This window comes from Oncorhynchus nerka, linkage group LG10 (genome assembly GCF_034236695.1).
Source record: "Oncorhynchus nerka isolate Pitt River linkage group LG10, Oner_Uvic_2.0, whole genome shotgun sequence".
Lineage (NCBI taxonomy): Eukaryota > Metazoa > Chordata > Actinopteri > Salmoniformes > Salmonidae > Oncorhynchus > Oncorhynchus nerka.
In genome coordinates, this window is record NC_088405.1 from 93,084,127 (window position 1) to 93,104,354 (window position 20,228).

At 44.6% G+C, this 20,228-nt stretch overlaps 1 protein-coding gene across 1 annotated transcript; it reads right to left on the reverse strand.

The window, feature by feature from the left end:
* Positions 1-326: 326 nt before the first annotated feature.
* Positions 327-13,883, reverse strand: LOC135573732 (uncharacterized). Its single transcript, XM_065023409.1, has 3 exons — positions 13,866-13,883; positions 9,122-9,127; positions 327-1,205 (listed from the first exon to the last, which is right to left on the reverse strand). The coding sequence occupies exons 1-3, from the start codon at positions 13,881-13,883 to the stop codon at positions 327-329; spliced, it is 903 nt and encodes a 300-aa protein (XP_064879481.1).
* Between the last annotated feature and the right edge of the window lie 6,345 nt (positions 13,884-20,228).

A 20,228-nucleotide genomic window follows, 5' to 3' on the forward strand; every position in this document is an offset into this window, starting at 1 on the left:
TGATCCATTCCATACTTATCCATACCATTCTGATCCATTCCATTCTTATCCATACTGATCCATACGGATCCATACCATACTAATCCATAATGATCCATACCATACTGATCCACAATGATCCATAATGATCCTTACCATTCTGTTCCATACCATATAAGAAGGTCAGGATGAGGAACTGTATGCCTGCATAACACAATGTCTCTTCCCTTCAGTTGGCTTAATTCCCATTTTTCCCTAACCATAGGATAAGTGGAGAAGTCTCCCATGGTAAGTGACAACTTCACTTCCCACCCGGTCTCCTACTATCACAGTGTCAAGAGAAGCGATTACAAGTCTCTCTTCATCACCCGAACGGCGCTGTGTCCCTTTTGAAAGAGTTTGTTTGGAGCGATGGAAGGATCCTTCAGCATATGGCAGTCAGTCAGTGTGTCGTTATTGTAATAAGGCGGTGTGTTGATGTGTGTGGGTTTGGGTGAGGTGTGGTGCGGGGAGGGGTGTGGTGTGGTGCGGGGAGGGGTGAGGTGTGGTGCGGGGAGGGGTGAGGTGTGGTGTGAGGGGAGGGGTGAGGTGTGGTGCGGGGAGGGGTGTGGTGTGGTGTGGGGAGGGGTGAGGTGTGGTGCGGGGAGGGTGAGGGGAGGGGTGAGGTGTGGTGCGGGGAGGGGGTGTGGTGTGGTGCGGGGAGGGTGAGGTGTGGTGTGAGGGGAGGGGTGAGGTGTGGTGCGGGGAGGGGTGAGGTGTGGTGCGGGGAGGGGTGAGGTGTGGTGCGGGGAGGGGTGTGGTGTGGTGTGAGGGGTGAGGTGTGGTGCGGGGAGGGGTGAGGTGTGGTGCGGGGAGGGGTGAGGTGTGGTGCGGGGAGGGGTGAGGTGTGGTGTGAGGGGAGGGGTGAGGTGTGGTGCGGGGAGGGTGAGTGTGGTGCGGGGGAGGGGTGAGGTGTGGTGCGGGGAGGGTGTGGTGTGGTGCGGGGGGGTGAGGTGTGGTGCGGGGAGGGTGAGGTGTGGTGCGGGGGAGGGGTGAGGTGTGGTGCGGGGAGGGGGGTGTGGTGTGAGGGGAGGGGTGAGGTGTGGTGCGGGGAGGGGTGTGGTGTGGTGCGGTGCGGGGAGGGGTGTGGTGTGGTGCGGGGAGGGGTGTGGTGCGGTGTGAGGGGAGGGGTGAGGTGTGATGTTTGGTGTGTTGTGTTCAGCAGGAGTCAGAGTGACTCGCCCTGTCTATTTTCCTCATGATTGCGTGAAAAGCAATTTAAATCAATCTGAGTCACAATAAATGTTTCCCTTTTCAAATGGTCAGTCACTCCACGGTGGGAATGTACTCTAGAGCAGCCGAATATGGAATAGAGGGAGGAAATGATAGATGAACTTGGCACTCATTATTTTGTCTATCCAATTGAACCAGACCATGACCAGACCACTGACTAATGATACCAAGTGCTGTAAAATAGCTCATGAGTGCAAGTAGGATCATGACATCATTAGAATCATGTGTTTGTAACAGAGACATACTGCATTAAAACACATTATACTTTATGGCAGTGTTGGATTAGGGTTAGGTGATCATAACCCTAGACTGGGACTTACAGCAGCAGCACTAACCCTTACCCTGAACCTAATCTTGGCCTAACCGTAACTCTAACCCTTACCCCAACCCTAACCCCCAACACTAACCTTACCCTAAACCTTGGCCTAACTCTAACTCTAACCCTTACCCAAAACCTGATCTTACTCTAACCCCAACCCCAACCCTTACCCTTACCCTTACCTCAACCCTAACCCCAACCCTAACCCTAACCCCAACCCTTACCCCTACCCTAACCTAACCCCAACCCTTACCCTAACCCTTACCCTAAACCCAACCCTCACCCTTACCCTTACCCTTACCCTTACCCCAACCCTAACCCTAACCCTAACCCCAACCCTAACCCTAACCCCAACCCCTTACCCCTACCCTAACCTAACCCCAACCCCAACCCTTACCCCAACCCTAACCCTAACCCGAACCCTTACCCCTACCCTAACCTAACCCCAACCCCAACCCTTACCCCTACCGTAACCTAACCCCAACCCCAACCCTTACCCCAACCCTAACCCTTGCCCCTACCTAACCCCAACCCTTACCCCTAACCTAACCCAACCCCAACCCTTACCCTTACCCCAACCCCAACCGCAACCCTTACCCTTACCCTAACCCCAACCCCAACCCTAACACTTACCCCAACCCCAACCCTAACCCCAACCCTTACCCCAACCCTAACCCCAACCCTAACCCTAACCTAACCCCAACCTAACCCTAACCCCAACCCCAACCCCAACCCTTACCCCAACCCCAACCCTTACCCAAACCCCAACCCCAACCCTAACCCCAACCCTAACCCCAACCCTAACCCCAACCCCAATCCTTACCCCAACCCCAACCCTAACCCCAACCCTAACCCTTACCCCAACCCTTACCCTAACCCTAACCCTAACCCCAACCCCAACCCTTACCCTAACCCCAACCCCAACCCTAACCCGTACCCCAACCCTAACCCCAACCCTAACCCTAACCCTTACCCCAACCCCAACCCTAACCCTAAACCTTACCCCAACCCTAACCCTAAACCTTACCCCAACCCATACATCTGACGAGATGTATGGAACCACTCATCTGACGAGATGTATGGAACCACTCATCTGACGAGATGTATGGAACCACTCATCTGACGAGATGTATGGAGGCACTCATCTGACGAGATGTATGGAGGCACTCATCTGACGAGATGTATGGAGGCACTCATCTGACGAGATGTATGGAGGCACTCATCTGACGAGATGTATGGAACCACTCATCTGACGAGATATATGGAGGCACTCATCTGACGAGATGTATGGAACCACTCATCTGACGAGATGTATGGAACCACTCATCTGACGAGATGTATGGAACCACTCATCTGACGAGATGTATGGAGGCACTCATCTGACGAGATGTATGGAACCACTCAAGCATTACTGAGGCATTCAACTCTCTCTTTCTGTGTGTGTGTGTGTGTGTGTGTGTGTGTGTGTGTGTGTGTGTGTGTGTGTGTGTGTGTGTGTGTGTGTGTGTGTGTGTGTGTGTGTGTGTGTGTGTGTGTAACCGTGAGAGAGGTGTATTGAGGATGTTCTCCTGGGCGGAGGAACAGCAGAGCCTTTTCAATGATTCATGTCATGTCAGTAATGATCCAGCAAGCTGTCTCTGCCTGAGAAATGTAAATGTGTTTGTGTGTGTGTGTGTTTGACCATGAGTGTGACCATGCGGTTCTACCTCCAAGTTTTGTGAGTGAGACAGCGACAGGCCTGAGGGTTGCAGTGACTACACTTGTGTTTTATGACAAAGACTAGAGAGGGGGTGGAAATATATGAAACCAGATAGACTCAGGTTACTATTTGGGAGATACACGTTGGTAAACCAGTTAACCCCATCTCTGCCCCAGCTGTGAATATTCAAATCAAATCCCATTTTACTTGTCACATGCACCGAATACAACAGGTGTTTTGTTGTGCCCTCTACACGACTGTCTTGGTGTGCTTGGACCATGTGAGTTTGTTGGTGATGTGGACACCAAGGAACTTGAAGCTCTCAACCTGCTCCACTTACAGCCACGTCGATGAGAATGGGGGGCGTGCTTGGTCCTGCTTTTCCTGTAGGCCACAATCATCTCCTTAGTCTTGATCACGTTGAGGGAGAGGTTGTTGTCCTGGCCCCACACAGCCAGGTCTCTGACCTGCTCCCTATATGCTGTCTCATTGTTGTCGGTGATCAGGTCTATTACTGTTGTGTCATCGGCAAACTTAATAATGGTGTTGGAGTCGTACCTGGCCATGCAGTCATGAGTGAACAGGGAGTACAGGAGGGGACTGAGCACGCACCCCTGAGGGCCCCCCCGTGTTGAGGATCAGCTTTTCCCCCTCAGGAGACTGAAAAGATTTGGTATCAACAAAAGGTTCTACAGCGGCACCATTGAGAGCATCCTGACCGGTTGCATCACCACCTGGTATGGCAACTGCTCGGCATCTAACCGTAAGGTGCTACAGAGGGTAGTGCAAACAGCCCAGTACATCACTGGGGCCAAGCTTCCTGCCATCCAGGACCTATATAATAGGCGGTGTCAGAGGGAAGCCCATAAAATTGTCAGAGACTCCATTCTCCCAAGTTATAGACTGTTTTCTCTGCTACCGCACGGTAAGTGGTAACGGAGCACCAAGTCTAGGACCAAAAGGCTCCTCAACAGCTTCTACCCCCAAGCCATTAGACTGCTGAACAATTCATAAAAATGCCTCCCCCGCTCCTTGTACACTGCTGATACTTGCTGTTTGTTTGTTACCTATGTAGTCACGTCGCCCCCACCTACATGTACAGATTACCTCGACTATCCTGTGCCCCAGCACACTGACTCGGTACCGGTGCCTCCTGTATATAGCCTCGTTATTGTTATTCTTATTGTGTTACTTTTTGTTATTACTTTTTATTTTATTCTACTTGGTAAATATTTTCTTCTTCTTGAACTGCACTGTTGGTTAAGGACTTGTAAGTCAGTATTTCACCGTAACGTCACAGGCCGGCTCATAGCCTGTGGCAAAAATGAGGGGACATGAACAACAGGTATAAGCCAATCAAAAAGGTTCTTGTCTACACTTGTTGTATTCAGCGCATGTGACTAATAACATTTTGATTTGATTTGAATTACATTAACATTTTGGCTCCCCTTTCGCCGCATCACTCTAAATTACAGAGACATTTTGGCTCCCCTTTCTCTGCATCACTCTAAATTACAGAGACATTTTGGCTCCTCTTTCTCTGCATCACTCTAAATTACAGAGACATTTTGGCTCCCCTTTCTCTACATCACTCTAAATTACAGAGACCTTTTGGCTCCCCTTTCTCTGCATCACTCTACAATACAGAGACCTTTTGGTTCCCCTTTCTCTGCAACACTCTACATTACAGAGACCGTTTGGTTCCCCTTTCTCTATATCACTCTACATTACAGAGACCTTTTGGCTCCCCTTTCTCCGCATCACTCTACATTACAGAAACCTTTTGGTTCCCCTTTCTCTACATCACTCTATATTACATTAACATTTTGGCTCCCCTTTCTCTACACCACTCTAAATTACAGAGACCTTTTGGCTCCCCTTTCTCTACATCACTCTATATTACAGAGACCTTTTGGCTCCCCTTTCTCTGCATCACTATACATTACAGAGACATTTTGGCTCCCCTTTCTCTACATCACTCTAAATTACAGAGACCTTTTGGCTCCTCTTTCTCTCCATCACTCTAAATTACAGAGACATTTTGGCTCCCCTTTCTCTGCATCACTCTAAATTACAGAAACATTTTGGCTTCCCTTTCTCTTGTTCTAGGATTTCCATGTTAGGCGCTACTGGGTTCTGGTAATTGGCCTCATAAGCCACCAGGGACAGATATAAACCCAACCCAATATGAATTAACTTACCCCAATCACTCTCAAATGAATCTATTTGGTTTACTATCTACTGTGACTCCTGAATTATTATTCTATGGGTATAGAAGCAAAGACTCGTAGAATATTCTTATCACGAATTAACAAGAAACACATGAAGGGAAGTGTATAGGTTTAACTTGGATTTGATTCCTTCATTCTCAGCTACAAGACTTTAGGTGACATGAGACAGGGAGCACCATTTTATAAGTAAAATGTAATTTCATATTATGAAGTAGGTGACAGACAGGAGAGGCCTCTCAAACATACTCTTACCCAGTCCATCTCGGTCTGTACAAGCTCTGTACTTTCAAAGAACATCGCTGAGCTGACCTGTAAATTAATACCTTACGTAAGTCCCAACCCACAGGTTAATGTACATGGTCAGGTTAATGTAAATGGTCAGGTTAATGTACATGGTCAGGTTAATGTAAATGGTCAGGTTAAGGTAAATGTTCAGGTTAGGTTACGACACTCCTTCTGTGGCCTCCAACTGCTCTTAAACGCTAATAAAACTAAATGCATGCTCTTCAACCGATCGCTGCCCGCACCCACCCACCCGACTAGCATCACTACTCTGGACGGTTCTGACTTAGAATATGTGGACAACTACAAATACCTAGGTGTCTGGCTAGACTGTAAACTCTCCTTCCAGACACATATTAAACATCTCCAATACAAAATTAAGTCTGGATAGTATAGGCCCCTTTTCTGTACATGACACACTGACATCACACATGGATGCAGAAAGAAAGCCATCGCCATCTGTGCCCATTCAACATAACCTAGATTTAATACTCCCGAGTGGCGCAGCGGTCTAAGGCACTGTGTCTCAGTGCTAGAGGCGTCACCACAGACCCTAGCTCAATCCTTGATCCAATTAACCATTGCATATCTGTTCAAAATGTTGTATCAAGACAATTCACTAGCTTTAAGCACCAACTGTCAGAGCAGCTCACAGATTACTGCACCTGTACATAGCCCACCTATAATTTAGCCCAAACAACTACCTCTTTCCCTACTGTATTTATTTTATTTATTTATTTTGCTCCTTTGCACCCCATTATTTTTATTTCTACTTTGCACATTCTTCCACTGCAAATCTACCATTCCAGTGTTTTACTTGCTATATTGTATTTACTTTGCCACTATGGCCTTTTTTTGCCTTTACCTCCCTTATCTCACCTCATTTGCTCACATCGTATATAGACTTGTTTATACTGTATTATTGACTGTATGTTTGTTTTACTCCATGTGTAACTCTGTGTCGTTATATGTGTCGAACTGCTTTGCTTTATCTTGGCCAGGTCGCAATTGTAAATGAGAACATGTTCTCAACTTGCCTACCTGGTTAAATAAAGGTGAAATAAATAAATAAAATAAAAAGACTGCCCAAATGTGTCTAATTTGTTCATTAATAACTTTTCGTGTTCAAAATTGTGCACTCTCCTCAAACAATAGCATGGTATTATTTCGCTACTGTAAATTGGAGAGTGCAGTTAAATTAACAAGAATTTAAGCTTTCTGCCAATATCAGATACAGTATGTCTATGTCCTGGGAAATGGTCTTGTTACTTACAACCTAATGCTAATCGCATTAGCCTACGTTAGCTGAACTGTCCCATGGAAGGGACACCGATCCAGAAGAAGATTTGCCTGGTTAAATAAATAACCATTTCTTACTTCTAAACAAAACAACTTGTTGGGATTCTCTTACAATGTTGTTTTTTATTATTGCTTGAACAATCGCTAAGATTACATTTGGTTTGTGATCTTTGCAAAATACCTATTTTGGATGCAGCAGTTGTTAGCTAAAATGCTAACATCCATTAACCTACGGTAGGCTGGAAGAAAAGCCAAAGAGCCCTTTTACTGGTGAAGTGTTTTTAAAGTATAACGTAGTTGATTTGTGATGTTGACACAAACATTATATTAAGTAGCACATTCATACAAGCCTTAAAATCAAAAGCTAGTGTGAAGTGCACTCATAAGCAACATGTAAATTGAGGCTTTTTCGGCTGGTGGTCTATGAGAACTCCCCCGTGTTTTGCAAACAAATTTGCGCACATCGTCCTCGTGCCGCAATGTTTGCAAACACAGAAAGGAGCCTATACATATTTCTGAGCACCTCCAAGACGTATGATATGTACTAATGGTCTACTTATTTTAGACAGAAATGACAGTAGGGAGGTTGGTCGGGAGGATGTGTATGTAGATAGTGTGACTGTCTAGCATTTCAAAGGTTGCCTGGACAACTGTAGAATTTTGGCTAACCCTTCCATTAACCCTAATTCCAACCTTAACCCATTTCACCTAACCTGCTATGTAAATTATCCTAACATTTGCCGTTAGTTCTCCTAACCACCAGTGTAAATTATCCCCCTAACTCTCCTTTGCTGTTACAACACAACAAACATCCTGGTCTCAGAGAAATACGTATAATACTATATGTCCTGAAATTCATATGATATTGTACGACCGGGTAAGAGGTATGATACTAAATGTCCTCTATTTCGTTGGATATTGTATGACCCGGTAAGACGTCTGATACTATACGTCCTCTATTTCGTTGGATATTGTATGACGCGGTAAGACGTATGATACTATACGTCCTCTCATTCGTATGATATTGTACAACAACATCCGGTGATTTTGCAGAGAGCCACATCAATTTACAGAAATTCTCATCATAAATGTTAATGAAAATACAAGTGTTATACATGGAACTTTAGATACACTTCTCCTTAATGCAACCACTGTGTCAGATTTCCAAAAAGCTTTACGGAAAAAACAAACCGTGCAATAATCTGAGTATGGTGCTCAGAGACCAAACAAGCCATTGATGATCTTCATCAGAATCCACTCTCAGGAATCGCAGTTCCACAATAAATGTTTGTTTTGTTCGATAATGTCCATCATTTATGTCCAAATTGCTACTTTTGTTTTGTAAACAAATCCAAACTCACGAAGCACGTTCACTAGGAGCAGACAAAATGTCAAAAAGTTCCGTTGCAGTCTGTAGAAACATGTCAAACGATGTATAGAATCAATCTTTAGGATGTTTTTAACATAAATCTTCAGTAATGTTCCAACCGGAGAATTCCTTTGTCTGTAGAAAAGTAATGGAACGCGAGCTAACTCTCACGTGAACGAGCGTCACGAGCTTGTGGCACTCTGCCAGAGCACTGACTCAGAGAGCCCTTATGAGCCCCTCCTTTACAGTAGAAGCCTCAAACAAGGTTCTGAAGACTGTTGACATCTAGTGGAAGCCTTAGGAAGTGCAATATGACCAATACCCCACTGTATCTTCGATAGGGCATGAGTTGAAAAACTACAAACCTCAGATTTCCCACTTACTGGTTGGATTTTTGTCTCAGGTTTTTGTCTGCCATATGAGTTCTGTTATACTCACAGACATCATTCAAACAGTTTTAGAAACTTCTGAGTGTTTTCTATCCAAATCTACTAATGATATGCATATATTAGCAACTGGGACTGAGTAGCAGGCAGTTTACTCTGGGCACCTTATTCATACAAGCTACTCAATACTGCCCCCCAGTCCCAAAGAAAATATCATACTGAATGGAGGAATATGTACATACCAAATCCTACGAATTGCCTTGAGACCAGGTTGCCATGACAAACCTCATGCTGAGAAAATAAAAGAGAAGACAAAAATGAGAGTGGGAGGTGACAGTTTTTCTACGTAATCATGTATATTGATTGATTGATTTGTTGATGGATTAATTGATAGCGTTGTGTCAAAGCCTGTCATCAAGAAGGTTTCTTCACTACAACCTCAAATCCCAAACAAGCATGAAGCACTCTTCCCAGTGGTTCCAGCAGCCAATACAGTCCCAGAGGTCAGCATGTGGATCTGAATGGGTCACCTTCATCATTTTAATGAATATGCATCCATCCATCCAGCCAGTTGGAACCCAACTCCTCTCATGTCGTTAATGTTTAATTAGTGAGAGCAGGACATCCTAATCAACCCAGTTAGTGGATCACAGCCTTGGGCGGGCCGACGGTTACAGCAGCACACGGAAAAGTGTCATCCTCACTGATGTCTAGCTGGAATTCAAGTCATCCATTACATGATGATGATGCCCTTACAATCACAGCCATTGGATCAGCCTGTAGAGAAAAGCAATTGAATCAGCCTTTAGAGAACAGACATTGTATCAGCCTTTAGAGAACAGACATGTACACATACCCTTTAGAGAACAGGCATTTACACATACCCTTTAGAGAACAGGCATTTACACATACCCTTTAGAGAACAGACATTGTATCAGCCTTTAGAGAACAGGCATTGTATCAGCCTTTAGAGAACAGACATTTACACATACCCTGTAGAGAACAGCCATTTACACATACCCTTTAGATATTCTACTCATGATCACTTCTGGAGTCATTATTCCATTTAACCTTCGTTTGACAACAATGACAGGGGTGGTCTTATTGATAGATTGTTTCTTTCTGAGGAGAGAACTGGAGTTGTCAAGAGAGACCTTGGGTCACGGGAGGGGGCTTTCCCCCCGGGTTGATGTGATGAGGCACCTCGTGTGTTGGCTGTTACCTCCCTCCACTGTGTCACATTTGTCACAAGGATGGATACTGACATTTTGACACCTTGCACTTTCACTCAGCAGTATAGCAAAAATCATCAACTCAGTGGGCATCACAATCTCTTCACCAGGGGTTCAATTAGGACAGACTGGAGAGGAGCGTTCCCCCTGGGTTAGGAGACTCTGTTGACACACCATTAAGGGTTAATTTCTGAAGTGATTCACACACACACACACTCGTTTCCGGCATCGCCACATTCCTGCAAATAACTTGTTTCCTCAATCTTTTCAAATCCCCAATATAAATAGCATGCATCCTTTAGAATTATATAGGAGTCGTGGGTGGTTGTCGTGGTTCCGCAGAGGAAATGGATTTAAAAGCGTGGTTTCCATGATGTGTGGCGTGCCAGCGATCACCCTCTCTCCTTCTATCTCTCATTGTCTTTCCTCTTCACAGGTATTGATGGCAGGCGGACAACTGCTCCTCTAACCACTAACCACGTTTCCATCCGCACTTTTTATGCAAGTAAAGTCCTATTGTATTGATTAAAAGCTGTGATGGAAACAGGACATTTCAGTGTGCTTTTCTAGATCTCGACAGACACATTTGCTTGTTCCACATGGTGGGATATTTTTTTATTGTGGGTTAAATATAATATGCGGGGAAATAGCGATGGAACCATACACCCTACATCATACACCCTACATCAAACACCATACACCATACACCATACATCATACACCATACACCATACATCGCTTGACTTAGATATGATGATTATTATATCAAGAACCCATTATGTTCTTGATATAATAATCATCATATCTAAGTCAAGCGATGTATGGTGTATGATGTAGGGTGTAGGGTGTATGGTGTATGATGTATGATGTAGGGTGTAGGGTGTATGGTGTATGGTGTATGATGTAGGGTGTATGGTGTATGATGTAGGGTGTATGGTGTATGATGTAGGGTGTATGGTGTATGGTGTATGATGTAGGGTGTATGGTGTATGATGTAGGGTGTATGGTGTATCGTGTATGGTGTTTGATGTAGGGTGTATGGTGTATGATGTAGGGTGTATGATGTATGGTGTATGGTGTATGATGTAGGGTGTATGGTGTATGATGTATGATGTAGGGTGTATGGTGTATGATGTAGGGTGTAGGGTGTATGGTGTATGGTGTATGATGTAGGGTGTATGGTGTATGATGTAGGGTGTATGATGTATGATGTAGGGTGTATGATGTATGGTGTATGGTGTATGATGTAGGGTGTATGATGTAGGGTGTATGAGGTATGAGGTATGGTGTATGATGTAGGGTGTATGATGTAGGGTGTATGATGTAGGGTGTATGGTGTATGATGTAGGGTGTATGGTGTATGATGTAGGGTGTATGGTGTATGATGTAGGGTGTATGGTGTATGATGTAGGGTGTATGATGTAGGGTGTATGGTGTATGATGTAGGGTGTATGGTGTATGATGTAGGGTGTATGATGTAGGGTGTATGGTGTATGATGTATGGTCCTCTCACTATGACTTAGAAAACCATGCAGTTTATTCGGCTCCAGATTAAATAAATGATGATGAGCTTCACATCGTGGTGAAAGTGCACAGAGATGAGCTTGATGCAATAAATATTGAGGGTCTTTTTCTGGTGAGATGATGATCGATGCTTGACTGCCGTTTGAAAAATACAAATTATCTCCTCATGTAGACCGGACAACCCACAGAGCCTACCCTCACAGTCTACCCTCACAGCCTACCCTCACAGACTACCCTCACAGACTACCCTCACTGTATCTGTGAGCTGTTGGCTAGAGTGCAGGTGTCAAGACCAGAGGAGGCACATTTAGATATTTAAAGTTTTTTTTTGTGACAAAACTATTGGTAGAGTTGATAATGTGATGCAAACACATTGACCTTTTAGATTTTTATTCAGTCCTTGAAAACTTAAATGGAAAAAGTATGTTTTGTGTGCACTACGTCATCACGCAGATGTTTTCATCTGTTTTGTGGAAACATACATCACATGACCAAAAGTATTGCTTCCATTCAGCCACAAAAGCATTAGTGACGTCAAGCACTGATGTTGGGCGATTAGGCCTGGCACGCAGTCAGGTTTCCCAATTCATCCCAAAGGTGTTAGATGAGGTTGAGGTCAGGGCTCTGTGCAGGCCAGTCATGTTCTTCTACACCGATCTCGACAAACCATTTCTGTACGGACCTCGCTTTGTGCACAGGGGGCATTGTCATGCTGAAACAGGAAAGGGCCTTTCCCAAACTGTTGCCACAAAGTTGCAAGCACAGAATTGTCTAGAATGTCATTGTATGCTGTAGCATTAAGATTTCCCTTCACTGGGGACTAGACCAAACCATGAAAAACAGCCCCAGACCATTATTCCTCCTACACCAAACCTTACATTTGCCACTATGCATTGGGGCAGGTAGCGTTCTCCTGGAATCCACCAAACCCAGATTTGTCCGTCGAACTGCAGATGGTGAAGAGTGATTCATCACTCCAGAGAATGCATTTCCACAGCACAGAGTCCAATGGCGGCGAGCTTTACACCACTCCAGCCGATGCTTGCTATTGCGCATGGTGATCTTAGACCATGGAAACCCAGTTCCTGAAGCTCCCAAGGTGCTGCCTTTGCTTCCAGGGGCATTTGGAACTCTGTAGTGAGTGTTGCAAACGAGGATAGACGATTTTTACACGTTACGTGCTTCAGCACTTGGCTGTCCCGTTCTGTGAGCTTGTGTGGCCTACCACTTCTTGGTGGTAACTGTTATTGCTCCTAGACATTTCCACTTCACAATATCAGCACTTAGAGTTGACCTGGGCAGCTCTAGCTGGGCAGAAAAGTGATGAACTGACTTGTTGGAAAGGTGGCATCCTATGACAGCGCCATCTTGAAAGTTCCCGAGCTCTTCAGTAAGGCCATTCTACTGTCGATGTTTGTCTATGGAGATTGCATGGCTGTGTGCTCAATTGTATAGACCTGTCAGCAACGGGTGTGGCTGAAATCGCCGAATCCACTAATTCGAAGGGGTGTACACACATTTGTATATACAGTATATCACAAAAGTGAGGGCACCCCTCACATTTCTGTAAATATTTGAGTATATCTTTTCATGTGACAACACTGAAGAAATGGCACTTTGCTACAATGTAAAGTAGTGAGTGTACAGCTTGTATAACAGTGTACATTTGCTGTCCCCTCAAAACAACTCAACACACAGCCATTAATGTTTAAACCGCTGGCAGCAAAAGTGAGTACACCCCTAAATGAAAATTTCCAAATTCGGCCCAAAGTGTCAATATTTTGTGTGGCCACCATCATTTTCCAGCACAGCCTTAACCCTCTTGGGCATGGAGTTCACCAGAGCTTCACAGGTTGCCACTGGAGTCCTCTTCCACTCCTCCATGATGACATCACGGAGCTGGTGGATGTTAGAGACCTTGCACTCCTCCACCTTCCGTTTGAGGATGCCCCAGAGATGCTCAATAGGGTTTAGGTCTGGAGACATGCTTGGCCAGTCCATCACCTTTACCCTCAGCTTCTTCAGCAAGGCAGTGGTCGTCTTGGAGGTGTGTTTGGGGTCGTTATCATGTTGGAATACTGCCCTGCGGCCCAGTCTCCGAAGGGAGGGGATCATGCTCTGCTTCAGTATGTCACAGTACATGTTGGCATTCATGGTTCCCTCAATGAACTGTAGCTCCCCAGTGCCAGCAGCACTCATGCAGCCCCAGACCATGACACTCCCACCACCATGCTTGACTGTAGGCAAGACACACTTGTCTTTGTACTCCTCACCTGGTTGCCGTCACACATGCTTGACACCATCTGAACCAAATAAGTTTATCTTGGTCTCATCAGACCACAGGACATGGTTCCAGTAATCCATGTCCTTAGTCTGCTTGTATTCAGCAATCTGTTTGCGGGCTTTCTTGTGCATCATCTTTAGAAGAGTCTTCCTTCTGGGACGACAGCCATGCAGACCAATTTGATGCAGTGTACGGCGTATGGTCTGAGCACTGGCAGGCTGACCCCCCACCCCTTCAACCTCTGAGCAATCATGCGTCTATTTCCCAAAGACAACCTCTGGATATGACGCTGAGCACGTGCACTCAACTTCTTTGGTCGACCATGGCGAGGCCTGTTCTGAGTGGAACCTGTCTAGTTAAACCGCTGTATGGTCTTGGTCTATCGTGCTGCAGCTCAGTTTCAGGGTCTTGGCAATCTTCTTATAGCCCAGACCATCTTTATGTAGAGCAACAGTTATTTTTTTCAGATCCTCAGAGAGTTCTTTGCCATGAGGTGCCATGAGGTGCCATGTGGAACTTCCAGTGACCAGTCAGTATGAAGGAGCGTGAGAGCGATGACACCAAATTTAACACACCTGCTCCCCATTCACACCTGAGACCTTGTAACACTAACGAGTCACATGACACCGGGGAGGTAAAATGGCTACTTGGGCCCAATTTGTACATTTTCACATAAAGGCACAGTCAACTAAAGGCACAGTCAACTAAAGGCACTTAGTGTATGTAAACTTCTGACCCACTGGAATTGTGAGACAGTGAAATAATCTGTCTGTAAACAATTGTTGGAAAAATTACTTGTGTCATGCACAAAGTAGATGCCCTAACCAACTTGCCAAAAATATAGTTTGTTCACAAGCAATTTGTGGAGTGGTTGAAAAACTAGTTTTAATGACTTCAACCTAAGTGTATGTAAACTTCCGACTTCAATTGTATGTTAAAAATGTATTTCAGTAGCTGATTTTTATAAATTTGCAAAAAGTCAAAAATTAAACTGTTTTTGCCTTGTCATTATTTCGTTATTGTGTGTAGATTATTGAGGGGGGGAAAACAATTTAATCCCTTTTAGAATAAGGCTGTAACGGGCCTCCCGAGAGGCTGTAGATGCAATGTTGCAACATCACTACAGACCAGGGTTCTATCCCAGGCTGTGTCACAACCGGCCGTGCCCGGGAGTCCCATAGGGCGGCGCACAGTGGTGCGGCTGGCTTCCGGGTTAAGCGAGTGAGTGTTAAGAAGCGCAGCTTGGCGAGTCATGTTTCAGAGGAAGAATGACTCAACCTTCGCATCTCCCGAGCCGGTTGGGGAGTTACAGCGAGGAGACAAGATCGTAATTGGATCGCATTTAGAAATCACAAAATTGGGGAGAAAAAGAGGTAAAAAATACTTGACTAAATAAAAAAATAACAATCAGGCTGTAATGTAACAAAATATGGTAAAAGGCAAAGGGTCTGAATACTTTCCCGAATGCACTGTAGTGTATCACTGAAGGGAAAATGTGCATATTTTATTTATGCTGATTCTAGAATTTTCGCATTAAAAATCACCAATTGGATCGAAACCCAGCTGCTGTCTTTAAATTGTTCCATAGAAACTCTCATCATTACACTGCACAGATATTCCATCATGGCTGCTGTACACAGCCTCTCTCTTTATGCACGCCAATATTCGGGCAGTGAGGGGGCTTTTTCTGGAGGGGGCTCAGCTGGAACAGCAGATGATAGGCTTTCTGTGCAGGACGCCTATATGTATTGCCATAGTCTCCAAGAAAATTGGTCGTCTTCTCACAACACTGATTGGCAATATAATTCTGTGGCACAGCGTGATGTTGTGAGTGTAGCAGGAACATGAATATTCCTCTGAGAAACACTCAGAGGGGAATAGTCCATCAAATCAATGAGAGGTTCCATGACCCTGGGCAAGTAGACAGAGTTGGAACACAGTAAGAGAGAGAGAGAGAGGGAGTCTGTGCCCCAAACGTTATCCGAAGGTTAAATATAATTTAATAGCTAGAACACAATAGCATTATTTGAGGAATGACTGCAATTTGCATGCTCTGTATCCATGTAAGCAGATGGCACCCATTAAAAAGTATCCTACCAAAAACAAAATAGTTAGTTCCAGCTAATGTATTCCTGCAAAGACTTCTCTACCTTGCACTGCACCCCTGAGATACTTAGCTATTTTGTGTAAATCCCCAATTGTCATACTGCATCTCATACATTTCAGATTTGAACCAAAATATCACACTTTCTTGAGAAATCTTGGCACTTAAAGAGCAACTCTAAAGTCAAGTGTTTTACTCCAAGCAGACCAGCTTGGCTAGAATAAATCATTGATTTCCACCTGTGACAAAGCCCAGGGATACCATGGAGGCACTTATGCTGCAATCTCCTGGGTCCAGCCTGCTCCCCGGCAGATAAGCTCTTTACCTCCCAGTTGGTGTCAGCACTACATCACCTCCCTCCCCAGTCGTCTGGAGAGGGAGCAACCCTCCTGGAAACGCAGCTTCCTCTTTCCTCACCCCCAAGTCAGTCAGATGCTTCTTCTCTGGTAGGAGCTGGTCTTGCTGTGTAAACTCACATCAGCAATACTGCTCACTGTTTTTGTAGCCAACAGCCAAAGAAACATGAACCTACTCACTCTGCGTCCAAAAAAAACTGTTTTTCTGCAGGTTATCATATAAAGTACCTGGTCCCCTGTACCAGGAGTGGTAGTAGCCTGGTTTCTGTACCAGGAGTGGTAGTATCCCGGTCCCTGTACTACATTTACATTTACATTTAAGTCATTTAGCAGACGCTCTTAGGAGTAGTAGTAGCCTGGTCCCTGTACTAGGAGTGGTAGTAGCCTGGTCCCTATACTAGGAGTGGTAGTAGCCTGGTCCCTGTACTAGGAGTGGTAGTAGCCTGGTCCCTGTACTAGTAGTGGTAGTAGCCTGGTCCCTGTACTAGGAGTTGTAGTAGCCTGGTCCCTGTACTAGACTGTATTGTACTAAACTGTACTGTATTGTACTAAACTGTACTGTATTGTACTAGACTGTACTAGACTAGACTGTACTGTATTGTACTAGACTGTACTGTATTGTACTAGACTGTAATGTACTATACTTTATTAGACTGTACTGTACTAGACTACTAGACTGTCCTAGAATGTACTGTACTAGATTGTACTAGACTGTACTAGACTAGACTGTACTGTATTGTACTAGACTGTACTGTACTAGACTGTAATGTACTATACTTTATTAGACTGCATTGTACTAAACTGTACTGTATTGTACTAAACTGTACTGTATTGTACTAGACTGTACTAGACTAGACTGTACTGTATTGTACTAGACTACTCGACTGTCCTAGAATGTACTGTACTAGATTGTACTAGACTGTACTGTACTAGACTACTCGACTGTCCTAGAATGTACTGTACTAGATTGTACTAGACTGTACTGTACTAGACTACTCGACTGTCCTAGAATGTACTGTACTAGATTGTACTAGACTGTACTGTACTAGACTACTCGACTGTCCTAGAATGTACTGTACTAGATTGTACTAGACTGTACTGTACTAGACTACTAGACTGTCCTAGAATGTACTGTACTAGATTGTACTAGACTGTACTGTACTAGACTACTAGACTGTCCTAGAATGTACTGTACTAGATTGTACTAGACTGTACTGTACTAGACTACTAGACTGTCCTAGAATGTACTGTACTATATTGTACTAGACTGTACTGTACTAGACTACTAGACTGTCCTAGAATGTACTGTACTAGACTGTCCTAGAATGTACTGTACTAGATTGTACTAGACTTTATTAGAGTACACTTTACTCGAATTCCAGACCTTTTAGACTGTTCTGTACTAGACTACTAGATTATTAGACTGTAATGTACTAAACTGTACTAGAATGTACTGTGCTATACTAGCCTGTACTATACTTTATTAGACTATACTGTACTAGACATTACTAGACTGAACTATAATGTACAGTATTAGACTGTACAGTACTAGACTACTAGACTATACTGTACTGTACTAAACATTTTTAGTCTGTACTATACTGTACTGTGTTAGACTGTACTGTATTGTACTAGACTGTACTAGACTGTACTGTGCTGAACTACTTTGTACTGTACTATACTATATTATACTATACTGTACTATACTGTACTAGACTGTTTGTACTACTGTATGTGAATTCTTGTTTCAGGGGAAAGCAGTGCATTCCTGTTTCAGGGGGGAAAGCAGTGCGTTCCTGTTTCAGGGGGGAAAGCAGTGCATTCCTGTTTCAGGGGGGAAAGCAGTGCATTCCTGTTTCAGGGGGGAAAGCAGTGCATTCCTGTTTCAGGGGGGAAAGCAGTGCATTCCTGTTTGCATTCCTGTTTCAGGGGAAAGCAGTGCATTCCTGTTTCAGGGGAAAGCAGTGCATTCCTGTTTCAGGGGAAAGCAGTGCATTCCTGTTTCAGGGGGAAAGCAGTGCATTCCTGTTTCAGGGGAAAGCAGTGCATTCCTGTTTCAGGGGAAAGCAGTGCATTCCTGTTTCAGGGGAAAGCAGTGCATTCCTGTTTCAGGGGGAAAGCAGTGCATTCCTGTTTCAGGGGGAAAGCAGTGCATTCCTGTTTCATTCCTGGGGGGCATTCCTGTTTCAGGGAAAGCAGTGCATTCCTGTTTCAGTGCATTCCTGTTTCAGAGGGAAGCAGTGCATTCCTGTTTCAGGGGGAAGCAGTGCATTCCTGTTTCAGGGGAAAGCAGTGCATTCCTGTTTCAGAGGGAAAGCAGTGCATTCCTGTTTCAGGGGAAAGCAGTGCATTCCTGTTTCAGAGGGAAAGCAGTGCATTCCTGTTTCAGGGGAGAAGCAGTGCATTCCTTTGATATGGAAGATAGTTGGCTAGTGAAGACTACGGGATAAATATTTCCCCTCTCTCAGCTCCCCTTCAGATCATCTGCCTGCCCCAGGATGTTAGTGAGTACTGTGGATACTGCGTCAAGCAGCTGATGGCGATTCTGGCTGCTGTGAAATAGGTCAGAAAGAAGCTGATCTGTAAGATAGAGTGCCGACAGCTACTGTACATCTCCTCGGGAGCTATGTGAAGGTCCATACAGATTTTGATTCATAAACTTCTGTTTCACAAACTTTTCTCTCTCACCATCACCCTTGTATACTCTGTCTCTCAAAGTCAACTCTCTCTCTCAGACTCACACCTTAGGGACCCAGGAAACCCTTTTCCAAAACATTGACTCTTGGGAGGTCTTTTTTAGAGGACTCTGGGGAGGTCTTTTTAGATGACTGAGGAGGTCTTTTTAGGTGACTCTGGGGAGTTATTTTATAGGTGACTCTGGGGAGGTCTTTTTAGGTGACTCTGGGGAGGTCTTTTTAGGTGACTCTGGGGAGGTCTTTTTAGGTGACTGGGGAGGTCTTTTTTAGGTGACTCTGGGGAGTTATTTTATAGGTGACTCTGGGGAGGTCTTTTTAGGTGACTCTGGGGAGGTCTTTTTAGGTGACTGGGGAGGTCTTTTTTAGGTGACTGGGAGGTCTTTATAGGTGACTCTGGGGAGGTCTTTTTAGGTGACTGGGGAGGTCTTTTTAGGTGACTCTGGGGAGGTCTTTTTTAGGTGACTCTGGGGAGGTCTTTTTTAGGTGACTGGGAGGTCTTTTATAGGTGACATTTGGGAGGTCTTTTTTAGGTGACTCTGGGAGGTCTTTTATAGGTGACTGGGATGTCTTCTTTAGAGGACTCTGGGGAGGTCTTTTTTAGGTGAATGGGGGGGGTCTTTTTTAGATGAATGGGGAGGTCTTTTTAGGTGACTCTGGGGAGGTATTTTTTTAGGTGACTGGTGAGGTCTTTTTTAGGTGACTCTGGGGAGGTCTATTTTAGGTGACTGGGGATGTCTTTTTTAGGTGACTCTGGGGAGGTCTTTTATAGGTGACATTTGGGAGGTGTTTTTAGGTGACTCTGGGGAGGTCTTTTATAGGTGACTGGGATGTATTTTTTAGGTGACTGGGAGTTATTTTTTAGAGGACTCTGGGGAGGTCTTTTTTAGGTGAATGGGAGGTATTTTTTAGGTGACTGGGAGTTATTTTTTAGGTGACTGGGAGTTATTTTTTAGAGGACTCTGGGGAGGTCTTTTTTAGGTGAATGGGAGTTATTTTTTAGAGGACTCTGGGGAGGTCTTTTTTAGGTGACTGGGGAGGTTCTTTTTAAGTGACTCTGGGGAGTTACGTTTTCACAGACTATTCCCCATTGACCATGCATAGGACAGATTGACTTTTCACATGATTCAACATGAACTCCCAAATAGACAAACACTTTACCCTCTACAAAACAATAGGTTAATACTGGGCTTGGGCCA